This window comes from Megalopta genalis, unplaced genomic scaffold (genome assembly GCF_051020955.1).
Source record: "Megalopta genalis isolate 19385.01 unplaced genomic scaffold, iyMegGena1_principal scaffold0050, whole genome shotgun sequence".
NCBI lineage: Eukaryota > Metazoa > Arthropoda > Insecta > Hymenoptera > Halictidae > Megalopta > Megalopta genalis.
The window spans coordinates 1,011,684-1,028,462 of NW_027476119.1; the positions used below are offsets into that span (position 1 = coordinate 1,011,684).

Genomic DNA, 16,779 nt, shown 5'->3' on the forward strand with positions numbered 1-16,779 from the left:
CAGGTCGCGGCGAGAAGGGACCCGTGGAAATCGCGGATTGAATCATAGCGCGCGCTCGCGTGCAACTTGATTGTACAGGACTTCGAGAGGAGGATATCTCGTCGATATCATCCGCACGCCTGTTGACCTACATAGTTTTTAGCGAAAAACACGTGATTCGATTATCGGGACAATCCCGTGTCGCACGCATCGACCAATCCTGATCGACGGGTATCATTTTCTCCGCTGGAGGAGCTATTACAGTGACGTATAGAGCCGGTCGTAAAATACGAGAACGACCGTAACTTTTCCAGCATTTTATACCAGCCGTATTTCCCAACCAGCACGTGGAATCTAGCGTATCGCGAGCTTGAAAAACTGTGATCACTAATTGCCAACTGTAATTGCTAATTACTATTGCGCAGTCGGTTTTCTAACTCGCCAAATAAAACATTCGTAGAACTCGTCGAGGATTAGATATCTCGGTGAGAAATATTTCAACCAACAAATACGAATATTTCTCTCGACTGTGTCACGTGTGCAATATTTATTTATTATTTATTTCTGTATTAAATGAAATACTAGTTGAAATGCGTAATTGATTTTACAAGTATTTAAAAAATATATATATATCACGATAGGAACGTGAAATATGTTATTGGAATAAATATTTTCTTTGTTGTGCATGAAATGAAACACTTGGATATTATTTCCATGGAATTTGACCGACAAAGCAACTGCGAGAGCACGTCTTGTCATTCGGGTTTGCACTCGAGACACGTACAAATTATTCGAGATGTGTACACTGTTAAAAGCAAACAGATATTAAATATTCCAATTGCATTAATTAATTAAGAGAAATATAAGAAAACGCTTATTTTTCAAAACAATATGCGTTTGCGCTTTTCCTATAGGTTTACTTTCACGTATAAATATTAATCGCAGGAAATAGAATTTTAAATAATTAATAGAAACTTACGCGCGAGCTACTACTACTGTTTCAATTAATAAATATTCTTCAACTATTTCCGATATATGCACTTGTCTTTATGACGTCGAATATATCTCGAAATATCATTTCATAGAAACAAGAACATTTTATTAACCATTTCGAATACTTTCTCTCAAATATTTTTTAACGCAGGTCTGTGTCGAGTACGAACTAATCGATCGACGACTCGAATTTTCTCTGCATTGAAGATTCTCGAACCTACTCGACACGGTAACATGTATTGACCGAACGAGGAATGAAGCAGCTTCAACCGACTAAGTGTTTAAGGTGGGCGGTGCACTGGTGTACAGAAGATGTCAGAGGTGAATCAGAGGATCCGACTGAATACAGAATACTGGAGGCACGCATCAACTCGGAGTCTCGTCGTTCGAATTAACGTAAGGTAATCAAATAACTAGAGCCACATCCTATGCCCGTGTAGCGTCATCGCGACTGACTCGAGAGAACCTGCGTGCGTCTGTTCCTCGTAAAGTGGTCCTTGACATCAGTTCCCTAAGCGACACAACGGTGCCTCTCGCACGATAAATTGAAGTCCCGAAGTTACTACATTTACAGGGACAACGAATCGGCGGAAGAGGTTCCCCGACGATTATCGTGACGATAAAAATCGTTCGAAAGAAAGAAATCACGATTTTCAGGACGCGCGTAAGATCCGCAGTCTACTTATTATTGTCGCAACAATTGTTGCTATCGGCGCGCTCCGCAGTCGCAGTTACGCAACCACAATTTGTAACCATATTACCTGAGTCAGCGATCGGGGAAAACGCGAAACAACCAGCACGAACACATATCGATCTATCTATATTAATTATAGCCGGTGTTATCCTTGGCCAACGAAGCGCGAATGGAAACATCGAATTTAAAATGCGGCGAGCAATTGTATTATATTTTCGTTTCGTTTGTCAACAATGCCGTCCGAAGATCGAAATAAATCGCCGGTCGGATTCGAAGTTGCTTCGCGAAACGGTGAAATCCGAAGGTATAATCGATCTCGTATCTAAAAAGAGAACAAGCTCGTTTAAACGCGGCGAGTTATAGGAAGCTGAAAAGGATCAGCTGTTCGGTCGGTACACGGCCGGCACTGGATTGCATAATGCTTGCATTACGTGACGATGCATTCCCTTCCTCCTTCCGCTCTTCCGACTGTCTATGTGCACTGTATATAAAGCCTCTAAAGTACAAGGCTACGAGAGCTGGCCAGTAGCGTATAGAACGGTGCCAGTGAAGCGGGGTGTTGTAACAGTTTAACGGGACGAGTTAACATTCAATCGTTTCCCTGCGCTCCCTACTGTCTGGCCCTCGTTTCAATCGTAATGTCCACAATGATGCGTATCATCGACGATATTCGTGCTCGCTACTCCGCCGATATTTATGACCGCGCACGTTCTTTCGCTCCGATCGGTATTAACGTCACCGTTTGCATTTATAATCGCACCCGCGATTACACAAGCACGTATCCGCGACTGCAGCAGCAGCTCTAATATTAATTGTTCTCGCGGCTCGGTGTTTACGTCGATGCCTGTAATACGAAAATTGACGGAGCACAGAAATATTTGCGGGGAATTTCGACGTGTTCGAAATAACATCTTTGCAGAGAAACACATACAGGGTGTCCCAAAATTATTGTGCAGACGGGAACTAAGGGATTCCTGAGGTTATTCGAAATAAGTTTTTCCTTGGCGAAAATGCAATCCGCGGCTTCGTTTACGAGTTATTAACGAAAAACAGTGACCAATGAGAGGCGAGATTAGTTGGCGCGAGACGACCGAGCAAAGCCAATGAGCGGAACTGGGCCTCGACCGCTCGTTGGCTCGGTCGCTTCGCGCCGGCCGAGCTCGCCTCTCACTTGGAGGCCGGGCACACTCGCTCTCCGATTGGTCAGTGTATTTCGTTAATAACTCGTAAACGAAGCCGCGGATTGCATTTTCGCTGAGGAAAAAGTTACTTCAAATGTCCTCGAGAACCTTTCATTTGCCGCTTGCACAATAACTTTAGGACACCCTGTATATAAACGGACACTACTGCGATCGCTGTTTTCACTTATCACATCTCTCAGATCTTCTCCGTGCCGCGTGTGAATCATGCACTTTGCAATGCATCGAGAACGAGAGCAACCGACTTCTCTATCTCTATGGGAAAATTGAGAACAATTTTTTTAACATGGCAAATCATTGGAATACTTTTCCAGCGATAGACGGTGCTAATGTTCGAAATTTCCATAAAGCCAGCTATCATTTTGGGAAAATCTTATAATTATTCCATAGCAATATATCAAGTGTACAAATAAGTTTTAGTCCCTTTGTTCTAAATATTCCACTTGTATTCTGGAAATATACAAATGGTTTTAATCATTGAAATAATCCCCGTCGCTTACCATTGTTTAAAGAACTGGGTGGTTTCGAATGGTTGATGTCGTCGATGCATTTTTGAATGCTTTCAACTTCGTCGAAATCCGTACCGGCTAGGAAATGTTGCAACGACCGAAACAGATGAAAAACCGTATGTGCCAGGTACCGTGAATAAACCGCATATGCTGCAGGGTTTTCCAACTCAACGCGAAGATAACAGTTTCCGTGCCTTTTGCGACACACGCGACCGAGGGTGTCATGCAACAATATCACTTCCAGTGATCCATGTTCCGTAAATATTCTTTTTCTGTGCAGCATTAAGTTTGATCAATTCATCTTGATATAACAGAAAAGAAGAGCACTGCAAATTATTTCAATGGCTTCGGCGGAATTTTTTGCAGTATAAAAGGAAAAAGTACTCAATGGCTAATATAGCGTTTGGTACACACCGTACTCTGTGTTATTGTTATCACAGATTATACACGTTACTAACATTTATGATAGATTAAAGACAGAGGACTAAAACTCATTCGTACACCTAACATATAAGGTAATAACGTAAATAACGACGTATAAATAACGATTTACACAAATCGCGCCATCTGAGCTATAATGAAAATTTAAAAAATGCGTTTTGTACATTTCGGCAACTTTATTATATGTATATGCGCGAAGACAATTTCACCGTAATCGATCGACGTTGTTACGGATACTCTGCAAAATAAAAATTCGTTGCTCTGCAAGATATATAATTAATAATTTTAACCAGTATAACATAATGCGACGATATTTCGAAATTCTTTAAATGTTTTTACTGTTTTGTATTTGACCGAATCATTTTTGTCATAAATGCATAAAATCCGCGCGCGGTCTGAGTTACAAACAATTAAAGATGACTCTGCGTTAATCAATTTCGATGAAATTTTTCAATACGCATACAAGATACTTGGATTTACAAAACGCTTTTTAAAAATTTTTCTCATCGGCTCAGATAAAAAGAAGATCACATACACGCGAGTTTTGTATCGTTTTCTTATCATTCCAAGCAATAGCAAAATTAAAAACAAGTATTTTAGTCATTGTCTACTAGATTAGCTCTTCTATCATCTAGAAAAAATTCAAGTGATTCAGACCAGTATTAAAAATGTTGCTGCGTTTAAAAAGGTGTACGAACACTTTTGTGAGCCACGGTAAATGCGATCTTACAGCACTCCGATATCACTTTCAGTGCTCGACACACGTTCAATGTTGATCCCGCCTTACTGTAAACAATTTTTGCGGAGATACGCTCCAGATTGGAAACATGAATAATTGCAGCGACGGACGGTTGACTCGTCGGATCGACTGATTTCTGGCAGGGGGCGGCGGTGGGCGCGCAGCACCTGTGCTCGAATGCCAATAATACACCGCGTCCATCGGTGCAGAATGAAAAGCTTTTTCCCTGCCAAAAACGCGTGCTGCAATTCTGCCGTCGTTGCGCCGGAGCGTTATGTAATCAGCATCACAGACGACGGTTCTAGTCACGACATTTTTACGCGCGTCTCGCCCCCTGCGCTCTGCTATGCTCCGCTCCGCGAGTTTTCTCGCAACGTTGCGTCCAGTGACGTGGCGGTTAAATTTTCCGCCGAGTCGCACGGGGATATATTTACGGCACCGAGAAGTTCGAGCATCCCGGCTCCGGGTCCCATCCGTGCCAGGAACACGCGACGTTTCGTTAGAAACCGTACGACATTCTCTCTCTCCCTCTCTTTCTCTCTCTCTCTCTTTCTCTTCCTCGCCCTGGCTCTCCCAGCAATCGACTTTTATCTCGTTCGTAATCGCTGCAATCAGTGCCGCGCGATTAGTCCGACGATCTAGCAGCTATCGAAGGATACGAAAAAACCAGTGTGTAAACAACACTCTTTCTGATCTCGTCGTTAGGCTGCGACGGTTTATCATCGACGAGAGGCGACGGTTCGAGTGTCTTTCTCAAAGTTTTAACACTTCACTAACCGGAAGTCTGTCTAACCTCTTGCAACACGATTGTATTTTCAACGAAAAACGCGCGTGTGCAGGCAATTCGATTTAGCACAATTCTATGCGAATTGTTATCACGAAGTGGAACTAAAATATTTCTGCTTTTATTTCATATGTTTCTATAAATGTGGACACTATTTCATTTCTAATGGAACAAATTATTATTCTTCAACTTGTATTAATTTGAAGTACTGAACTTGTATTAATCGGACTAATCGACGTTTAATTGATAAAACAAAAGACGTTTTTTTTCGTCATTCCACCTAACTGCTGTTTTTGCAAAAAATTATGCACGAACTGACCTTCTTATATTTGTCGAATGGAAGGCGACATTCAGAAAGCAATTAATTGGATATAGATTTGCGTAAACGTGACAGGCTGAAATAGACTGATTACCCCTTTGCACTATGTATCTATTCTAACACGAAATTGTTTTCCGGCCTACATGATTCATCGCATCCTGCGCATATGACACGTACAATACTTGCACTTTTAACAGTTTCTCTTTCGAATGCGAACAAATTCGCTATTGTCGAAGCCTCTGTAGAGCTGGGTCAAGCCAGACCCAGGCTCCGCAGCTCCAGGGTCAATATCAGCTGAAATAGAACGCACGCGCGGTATATCCTTGAAGAGCATCCACCATCGACCTTCTCTCACAGTACACTTCACTCGAATTAGCTTCCTTCGGCCGTTCGGGTTAAGTACAGTTTGGTAAACCCAGAATACTTCTAACTACAGCAAACAGAATTTGGTTGTATCCCAGACGTCTGGGAGATCTTCCAGCGGCGAAGCCGGATTACGCGAACGGGAGGAAAAGACTTCGGCTAAAGATGGAAGACGTATCAGCCGGCGATTAAACTAAACGGCGGCAAAGACGGTTGTTAGCGAATTTCGCGGAGGCAGAGATTGCAATTACCGCGATGTCGAGCAATTACGCGAATTACGGTATCGCGACATAATTATCGATATCACGGGGGCTTCGGGGGGCGGGGTCGTGTGCACGGCGGCTTCGTCGGCAGATAACAGAAAATATGGCGCGAGCGGCGGCGCTCTGTATCGCGTCTGGGATCCGTATTTTCCATTCTGGTGCCTTGTCGCAGATAACAGTTAATTATTGGTTACGTTGCCGCGGCTACTTCTCGCGCTAAAACGGCATTACCGGTCGCCTGTTACTTTCGAAGCATCGCGCTGCTTAATCACAAGCCGCGCGGTGGTATAGCACGCGCGCACCCAAACGCACGCACGCAAACGCGCACAGAATCAGAAACGCGCGGGCGAGACTCGTCGTTCTGTCGGTAGGAAACGTCGCGACGTAATGAGGAACGTTTTACCGATTACTTTCCTTGGTACCGGGAACGGTTAATCGGAATAATGGCTGGCGGATGAAGTCATTCGAGACGCAGCCGCGAGACAACGTTCGACATGTCGTGGCAAACCTGTCCTGGGATCGTGGAAGAATAATCGTGTTGGGTTGTCGCGTCGGAATGCCAATCGAGGAAATTGATGATCGGGGCAACCGTCCGATCGAAATTGCGCGCACCGTTTCAAAGCCTTTTCACGTTCGAATGGTTCGTTGTTGGGCTTACGGTATAGACAGAATTTGGAAGATTAATGAGATGCTTTGGGCGAACGTAGAAATTCTGAAAAATAAACTCGGGCAATGTTGCAGGATATTCGAGGCATGGTCGAACAGAAACGACAATAGAATTTAGCGCAATTTCAAATTTAGCATTTGTACCGATCGATATAGACTGCGGTCTTGTGAAATAAAATATATTTTCACGAACTGCAATAGACATTTATCTTTTCTCCGATTCCTTTCAACTAGCTCGAAATGATACAACAGTATTACAAAAGTTTTTTAATATTTTCACCGTTCCGCATTCGATCCACACACATTTTTGTGATAAATGCACGAAAATCCGCGGTCTACTAATCGAGATCAGATTTGATGCAGCAAGACACCGGTGGAAGGAAAGCGAAAGACAATTACTGCTCGAAGAGACAGACTCCTAAGTCTGAGAGAACGGGGTGGGAGCGTCTCCTGCTGGGAGCTCGGGGATCAGCTGATTTGGTCGCAGGGCCGTCAGCTGATTTTGACAGCCTGGACGACCTTGCGCGCATCCTGACGCTTCGCGCGCCACTAATTTAAACGGACGACTGCACTCGCGGTCGCGCATCGTAAAAAGTGTAACAAAGGCTTATCTGTTTATCGACGCACTCGTGAAACTACGTTTCTGAAGAGCAAACTATTTGAAGATACTGTTAGCAAACGTTTAGCTTAAGTATCATCGAATCGGCGCAATCAGCAAGATCGAGAAACAATGCCAACTATTCGCGATCAGAGTAAATGCAATCTTATCCTTTTACCGAATGATTATTTTCGAAAACTCTAAAGAGTAATTACAATCTCGTCTTTTTACCAAACGATTATCATCGGAAACTCTTAAAGTCGGAAGTCGGAAGTCGAACTCTATACAGTGTCGCTATAAAATGTTGTTACGACTTTTTGAGAAATTACTACTAGCCGACGCGTTATTTGAACGACGTCGACGTATATGCGTAGCGAAAATAGGACAAGAACGATGCAATCCCGAATACGAAGCATTAATTGCGCCCGTGCCGGGCGTTAATTAACGCCGACAGGCCAACAGTTTCCCGCATTTATACTTTTCTATGCGAAAAGAGATTCCGACTTGAAGCTGTACGGAATTTAATTGAATGCGGTTTTAAAACGGGCGTCGACCAGAACAAGCAGACCTTGAAATATATTACCATGGGACACATAAGGATGGCCAACGGATCCAGCCATGGCGCCTCGTGCGTGCGCGTTGTTCCGCTCGCCAGAGGATTAGCTATATCTATCCTGGGGCCACCAGCGACCACGATCAATAATTCATTTCCCAGCTGTCACGCCCTTGTTTGGTAAATTCGCGCCATCAAGAAAGCCGTTACGCATTCCGACTATCGCCGATCGCGATTAGTAGTCTTCGATACCGCGAAGCAATCTCGCGGATCCATGGACGTCGCCATTTTTACCAGAACGGGAAGTACCGACGATGAACCGATTCAGAAAACTCCGCTCGATAGCAGGCAAATTCTGTAGAAAAATAGAATTCTTGAGAAGAAATAGACCCAAAACACGGAGATCGGTACTTCTTGTTTAATTTCGTTATATTTTTCTGCATGGTTGACTGGTCCTAATATTCTAATAAAAAGTTCATCATCCGCGAAAAACTCCCGCGAGAAAATGTCCACTTGTCCCGTGTGAAGATGTCTCGTTCTTCTTATGAAAGCGAACACGCCCTCTAATTAGTCTTCTCATCGTCATCCAGCGGGGAAGGTGTTTTTGGATAGCTTCGCATTTTGTGCGGATCAGAAACGTGGCCACCTCTGAGGGATCCTGTTTGAATGGATCGTTTCGCGTTCCCTCGTTCCGAGTGTCCTCCCACGGAATTACAGATGCCGGCAGGTAACTCTTTCTCTGTACGGGTTGCTAACGCCCTCAGAAAACTGAGTAACCACCAGCTGTGTTCAACCACATTATTACCTACTGAGTGAACGCAGAGTGGCTCCCTGTCCTCCGAGAGCTCGTTCCGGTTTGTTTCCGTTCCGTTTTTACCGACCGTGCGCCAGTCCAACGGTGTACGCATGCGCCTCGTCTCGCCACCACCGACGATCGACTCGTTCAAACTTGTAGAAGGAAACGCGGCGGCGGCGTCTGGTCCTCGTCGCATCTTCGTCATAATTTCATCCTGTTCGGCGAATTCTTCGTTCTCGTCCTTGAGCTTTTCTTATTAAATACTAAAGCATTCTTCTGCGACGAAAGTTGCGGACCGTTCGATTATACGAGCCGTTGTTTTCAGAAACGTGATATTATCTCGGCGACCTCACCTAGCAGGATACACGGGACACGATCGTTCCGATTAGATAAAACGCGAACAGTTTGAAAGCAACGATAAGGAACCTGCAGATTCGCGATCGATCTTTCGACCGAGAGCGAGAAGAAGAACTTTGGCTCGATACGAGCCCGCGGAACACGATAAAGTATCTTTCGGCAAACACGTGTATCGAGATAGCGTAACCGCGATAACTACGCGCGGCAAAGAGATCGATACGAGAAAGCTAATCGGACAGAAGCGAATATCGTTGTTCGGTTGACACGTATACCACGGGCGTACGAAACGCGCGAGATATATGGAACCAATAAATCGCCACCTGTCGGGACTTGATCGATTCCGCAATAATTTTCCGCGCTGTACCGACGAGTGTCCACCGAATCAATTAATTCTACAACCAAAAGAGCTACACCAGGTGGCGTTAAACACCGGACAATGGGAACCCTTCGTTGGTTATAATTAATCGGAGCGATAAATCTCGTCGATGTCTCGAGAAAAAAAAGTACAGTCCCGCCATTACTGTTTATAAAAGTACCGGACTTTTTTTTATCAGTTAACCCGCAAGAAATGTAGAACCGTCGCGACGGCTATAATTCAAACGTACCGATGATTAATCGTTCCTCGAGCTCGCCGATTTCCTCCACGATTGTCCGCCCACTCTGTCTTCCAGTTTCGCCGAAGGGTCGACACGAAAAAACAGTGTCAACGGAAAAATACGGAAAGATGAGCGCGCGCGCGCGCGTGCGTGCGATGGGAACAATTATATAATCTCGATACACCGTTTAAAAAGCCCCTGCCGTGCGTTTACGATTTATCTTATCGAGCGCCGGCGACACTGCACTCTTGCATCCGCGCGCACGACAATAGCCGAGAGCAAACAATGTGGGTGGGAGCATCTCGATCGCGGCACCAACCTGCGCTGATCAAACATCACGGCGGCTTTTTGCATACCCGACGGTAGGCATCGAGTTTCAAGGTTACGCGATAAGTCGGTCAAGTCAGGGTTATCGGGAACCTCTTCACTGCGATGCAGACTCACACACTCTCCCTCTCTCTCTTTTTCTCTCTCTCTCTCCCTCTTCCTAATGAATAGCCAAGATGCGACTGCACCGATGCATAATTTTTGAGGCGATGATCGCTGGCAGTGAACTTCTGTTACCAAATCTGACTTAGGCAACTCGGAATCAATCACCGGTCACCGAACGCGTTAACGTTTTAACTGTCAGCCTCAAAAATGGCATGCAATGGAAACATATGTTTGCATAAAACAAAAATTGAAAAATATAGTTTGTACCATATCAATTACTTTGTCGACATTATATATATACGGTCGATCCTCGTAGAAATTAATTTCCAAATCTAAGCAAATAATTTCGTCATCCGTGTGGGTGTGACGCGACAGTAAAAATGTTATTTTAAATAATTTCGATTTTATGGGTAATATTATCGTAATTTCTGAATAATTTTAATCGATTACCAGACCCGAGTCTAGCAACTAGGAATTAAATTATACCGATGGAGCATAATTCGTAGATTGTTTTGCATTTGAACAAAAGTTAAATTCCAAGAAACACTTAAAACTGAGTTAGGCGCTTTGGGTTAAATTCTTTCGGCTGGTCTTTTATACCGTCAATTCTTGTCCAACGCAAGAAGCTTACTATTTCATAGTTTCATCGATAACTTATGCGTACTACCTTCCGCATTTGAATGCTCCGTGCCTCGAGCATTCGAAAAATTCGCGACTGTTCATTGAGCACTGGAAGCGGGCCAATCAGAGATTTACAGGAGAAAGAGCGCGCGATTACGCACTTCGACGCGCGCGAATGACGTCACAGCGTGACGCGTACGTGTACGCAGGCACGCACGAGATACGCGGAGCGATTACGGTGGATCGTAACAGAATAAAATAGCGTTCGGAGGTGTAACACGCATTCCGAACATTTCGTACTTTTCACTATCTCCGAAAATATGTAATAATTAATAAGTAGATCGATTTTATTCCGTCTCTTTAATTATTAGCTCGCAATGGCGTCGCTCCAATTGCGCATGAAATTATATCTCGATCGAAATTATCGGGAGAAATTGTTTGAAATTTTATTCTGTCGCGATTACCACCGTCGGTAAAATCTGAAACAAGAAAACAGGGGTTTCGCAGTACTTACAGTCTGCTGCTGGGCTCGTTGCTCGCTTCGTCACCCTCGATTCGATACACCTTGCCGGACATCACGTACTCAAAACTGTCTGCCCTGGAACCTCCTTCCTGTTCCGTCGCGTTCCACTCCCCTCCATCGGGATATCCGTCTTCCCTCAAGGTCGTCGCGAGCACCAGGCGAAATTTATCACCTGCAACCGAAACGTTAGGATTCCATTTTGAAGAAAGCTGCCAGCGAAAACTGCGCATTTAGGCGGTCGCTAGTATCTCATCGATTTGAAACGTCGATGCGGCGAAGACCGACCGCAGCGGAAACAGAAAAACTGACGTTCAAAAATAAATCTCGAGGTAGCTGCATCGAAAATACATTGGGGGCGTTGCAGACTGGTACGTTTAACGAGGTTCACGGTTGATCGCGTAAACCAATAGACCCGCCATGTCTGCTGGTTCCACGAATGCCATGGTACATCACCGCAAATATCAACCGAATTATCGTCTGTGCGAAAAATTCTGAATTTCCAGTGAGAGGATCGATCTCCCGTATGACAGTTGAAATTCGACGAAGCTTGTCCACGCCGAATATTCGATATACGTCCAATAAATAAATTGTATCCTGATCGTAGTACGATAATAAAATGGTGAGAAACCACCGTCCCGAATTTCCGATGATGTTGTATCGTACACGTATTGCGGAAGTATCGCGATACACGGTGCGGAACGAAGCACGAAAACTGTCGTAAGTCGCGGCGTTTATCTGCAGCCACCGTTGATTATGCAACAGACCGACGTAAGGTAATTAAAATTCTAAAACTGTTACGACCAAATGCTAGCCGAACGAACGAGAATGATCGAACTTGAACAGAATATTTTCGGAAAAACTGCGGATCTCGGTCGAAGCATAAGATTTCGTTTTTCTTTCTTTAAGGCCTTTAAAACGTCAAAATATACTACCACGATTGGCTGATCTATTCGATTTGAAACTAGATTCACTTTATCGCAAAGACAAATTCGAAATACACCGAGAGGACTTTGAAAAAGGGATTAACCCGCACAGGATGAAAGACAAGTGGCAAAGCGCGGTGGGAATGATGCCAACGAAATGGTCTACGATTGTGAAAAATGCGAAGAAGTTTGTACGTTGACAAAACTTTAGAAAATGTACCAATATTTGTTGTAGATCCGCATTACGACGTTCTCAGCTTCCTATCGAACTACGCGTCCCCGACTAAACTGTTCCGGTGACCCTTACCGTTGTTTTCATCAAACCCGTTAACCCTAACACCTTTCTTACTGGACCGAACAATTCTGCGAACGCTCGCCACCGTGTTCGACCCGGCAATTGGGTAAAACTGCCCCGATTCGCTCTGCTCTGCTAAAACTAGCAGAGTCCTTCGCGCAAGACTCGGAGAACAAGGGTCAAGGTTAAATCCAGGGTACGCCGACGATAGATATAGCTACGGTAATCGATAATGGCCGTGGCAATGCCGAGAGCGGAGAAAGAAACGGCGAACGAAACGAAGTCGGTGAGTTCGCATAGCCAATTGATCATCATATTGCGATGCGTAGGGTCAGGCTTACATCATAATACCGCTTTAACGATTATAGATTATCTAGTTGAGCGATGCACGACCGTATCCCAGGGCACATTAACGGGTTCACGTGATTTAAAACAGCAACCTTGGCAGTGACGGCTCGAGCATACCGGTCATTTGCTCGGTAAGGCGCATTAACGTGCAGCGATAAACTCTGTCCGCCTGAACACCATTTTTCGAGCGCGGTGAATCAGCTACGAACCAGCCGCGTAAACATACACCGCCGTTTTTAAACGTTAACGCGATTCTTCGTGCTAATTCGAACGCTACACGGTAAAAACGATAGATAACGAAATTGTAAAGAGTAATTATATTGCACCTGGTGTGTACCATGTCATCCAGGAACGTCGACCATCCGGGCGCAGAGAGGTTTAACAACTGTCCCGGGACTACCGAAAACCGCCATCTTGTCTCGTGACGTCAAGCACGATCGCGGGGAGAGAACGAGCGAGAGACAGCGACGGACAGATAGACGGAGAGGGAGAGGGATAGGAGGACGATAGTTTATATCCATTCTTCGTATGATGCGCATCCGCATTCGCCGCGCAGGACGTCCCGTTCTTGTCCTCCTCGAATAGGTACATACATATACGTATATGTGTTCCACGCACCTGTCACGACCTTGCCGCTGCACAGGCGGTTCCCGCGACGGGACACGATAACGCACGAACCTTCCCGACCGATTGCGCATCGTTTTGACGTTTATACTCCAATTGCGATCACTTTCGTTTCCCTTCCTTCTTTCGTTCCGGGATCGCAGCAAAACCGCGATTCGACCCGTCCGGTTCGCTTCTGGGTTAACGATGTTAGTTAACAGGGTTAGTCGTGCTTTGGTTGACAAGCTGTGAGAATAAGAAACGAAGAATCGGAGGCGCGCTTAAGCGCTTCGAAGGAAGAAAAAGCGCGCGCAACGGGCAAGGTTAAACGCGGATTGACGCGGTGCGACGGCGACGACGATATCAACGACGAACGAATTGAAACGGTGGACGTGCGGACGAGAGAGCACACGATCAGACAGCACGGGACACACACACGACCACTTCTTCTCTCGGCGAGCGACGAGTAATATCGCGCGAGACCGACACGGCTGCGAGCCGTGGCCGTTTTGACCTTGGCATTGAACTTATGGGAGCTGCCGGGTGAGGCGGGAGGGAGGGGCAGGACCGGCGCTCGAGGGAGGGGATTCTTCGCAGAATGTGGCACGGGCTAAGCGGCGCGAGAAAGAGAGAGAGAGAGAGAGAGAGAGGGGGAGATTGCGTCATCTCGCGCAAGCCTGTGCGCCGCGCGTCAATACAGCCGGACTGCCTGGCCCTACGGGCTAACCTTCGCTCTCACCCCTTCCGTCCCGCCCCTGCCCCTCCAACGCTCCTCCAGTGCTCTTGCTCGATCGAGTTTCTTCCTGCAAATTCGATCTCGGTATTTTTTGTCGTGGCCAGAGGGAATAATTTTCATCCGCGCCAAAGAGCTTTTCCAACCAGCGAATCACGAACACGGTGTTCGCCTCACGGTATCTCTGATAACTGGATCGTACGAAAAGTAGGGTACCAGGGTGGTAAAAAGAAACTGGGGACGAAACAGGAGATGCGGATGCAGAAGCGGTGTACACCTGGCCGCCGCTAAACTTGACCCGGAATCGAAGTTTCATCTACGGAATTGGATTGTTTTCAGAGGAAGCTGTTTCTCATGCGGTACAACTACACAGCGGAAGTACCGTCGCGTTGAAAATGGCAATTACTACTGCACGGAATGGCACGTTGTAGATGTACTGGCAACCTCCAGTAGCTAAGTTACACTTTTACTGGAAGTAGCTTCGAACGACGTTGCGATTCGATTCTGCCAGATGGTGAGCGAGTGATCGCAAACTTACCAGAAGCGAAACGAGACAACTGTGTCTGGCGGTATGCGCTCGAAATGCTGGTTTGAAAGTCGCGCAGGGGGACACGGAACAGAAGAAACTGTTTTAGCGAAAATGGGAGGCAGGGGAACAGGATACGAATCTGTAAACAGAGAGAACGCGGGTGGAGGTGGATCAGCGTTGCAGTTGCGCCCCACCCCCGACCCCCTTCCCCAGGCACGAGTGGGTGTGGACGCACCCACTCCCTCTGCAGCGACCGAATCAACGGGATACATCCAGAATTGTCCGTGGGGCGAGTTAAAATGACGATATTCCAGGGGGTTGGTGGGGGATTGCTTTGCTGCAGCGTGACGTGGCCTTGGGCACACTTTACCAACCCCCCCGATGCACAGTATCACGAACACCGATTCTTTCTCCACCTCTTTCGCGAGCTGACGTAGGTCGAAAAGGAGAAATCTCGCTGTCGCGAAATTTCGAGCAACGTGTCGGATAAAACGAACTGGACAAATTTCAGCTTTTATAGGGCAAACAAAAGTGGAGGTGGCTAGGGGAAAAGAAAAATGCAAAATTTCATTTTCTCCGTCGCTCCTCTTGTGCTTCGACGCAGGGAAACGTCTAGAAGAAGAAACGACGTGCGCAGTTTCTTTTGTACAAAGAAAGTCCGTTCGAAGCATAATTGCGACGTAGTTAACGAAGTCGCATTAAACTTCATCGAAGTTTGTCTCGTATCTCGAAGATTCGAACGATAAGTGCCGGCAGTTTAATAAACAGTTTAGCCCCGAGCGTGTTTTCTGAATAGACGACGGAGTCTCTCAGTCGCAGCCCAACGATGGAGAACGAAGAATGGTCACTTTACGGCATCGCTTTGTAACCCCTAAATTGGAACGGCACGTGTCCCCGCAACGAAAGCTCTCCATTCGCGGAAAAAGCGACGCGAGTCACCTTGAGACGGTTATAAAGTTGAAGCGACTTGCTCCCGCAGCGGAACACGTTCCGCCAGTGTCCATTACCGAGGTCGCCCTTCCGACGTCTGGCCGAGAAGCGGAAGGACGACGGGAAGAAAAAGACTGGGTCCGGGGAGCACGTGTGTTGTCCGTGAGCGTGAAACACGTGTCACGCTCGCGAAAGGGCAGCCCTCCGCTCCGATCGATCCTCTCGACGCCGATCTCGCGCGCGCCTCCCGATACAGAACAGCGATCTTGGCTTCGCCGTTGCGATGGTTTGGCATGCACGGCTCGACCGGACGTGAGAGAGCTCTCGAAAATTCGCTGAACAAGGAAAATAGAAACCCGACTTTCGTCTGTGCCAAATGCGTCTCGAACTCGGACGTTCCGCGACTTTCACGAGCCTGCTGCATCCTCTTCTACGCTTCAGAATCCGCGACGATGGATATTTCAGTCGCCGATGAATGGAAATACAGTGATGTGAATAATTATAGACTCGCAGTAACTTTTACATTTTTCGCGATATTTGAACAGAAAACATTGCAAAGCGTCATGTTTTTCAATATCTAGAAATAATAGAAAATGGAAATATACAGTTTATTTTTTGCTTTCTGTTCAAACATCACAGTAACAATGTATAAGTTACTATGAATTTATAATTATTCATAGCACTATGGGTGGCCTCCTTTAGCACGGACACCCGATATATTTAAACAAACTATCGACAAAATATCACGTTTGTGTATGTCAATATTAGACATAATATTGAAAATAGAAATATACAGATGTGATATTTTGTTCGCTTTTCGTTTCGACATCGATGCCGATGTAAGAGATACTTTGTGTCTATAATTATGCGCACCACTGTAGGAGGCAGCTAGAGCCGATTCGCCGAGCGTTCCCGACCGTCTTTTTAATCCGTGGATTTCTCGATTCCAACGGTGTCGCGTGGGATCATTGAGAATGAATTCGCGAGGAGACG

General features: G+C 45.9%; 1 protein-coding gene across 3 annotated transcripts in view; it reads right to left on the reverse strand.

The window, feature by feature from the left end:
- Positions 1-16,779, reverse strand: part of Rpb8 (DNA-directed RNA polymerases I, II, and III subunit Rpb8) — an 89,675-nt gene that overhangs the window by 36,398 nt on the left and 36,498 nt on the right. For all 3 annotated transcript variants that reach the window (XM_033481360.2, XM_076527896.1, XM_076527897.1), the window contains exon 3: positions 11,417-11,597. In XM_033481360.2, the coding sequence (XP_033337251.1) occupies positions 11,417-11,597 (181 nt within the window). The remainder of the gene's footprint in view (positions 1-11,416; positions 11,598-16,779) is intronic.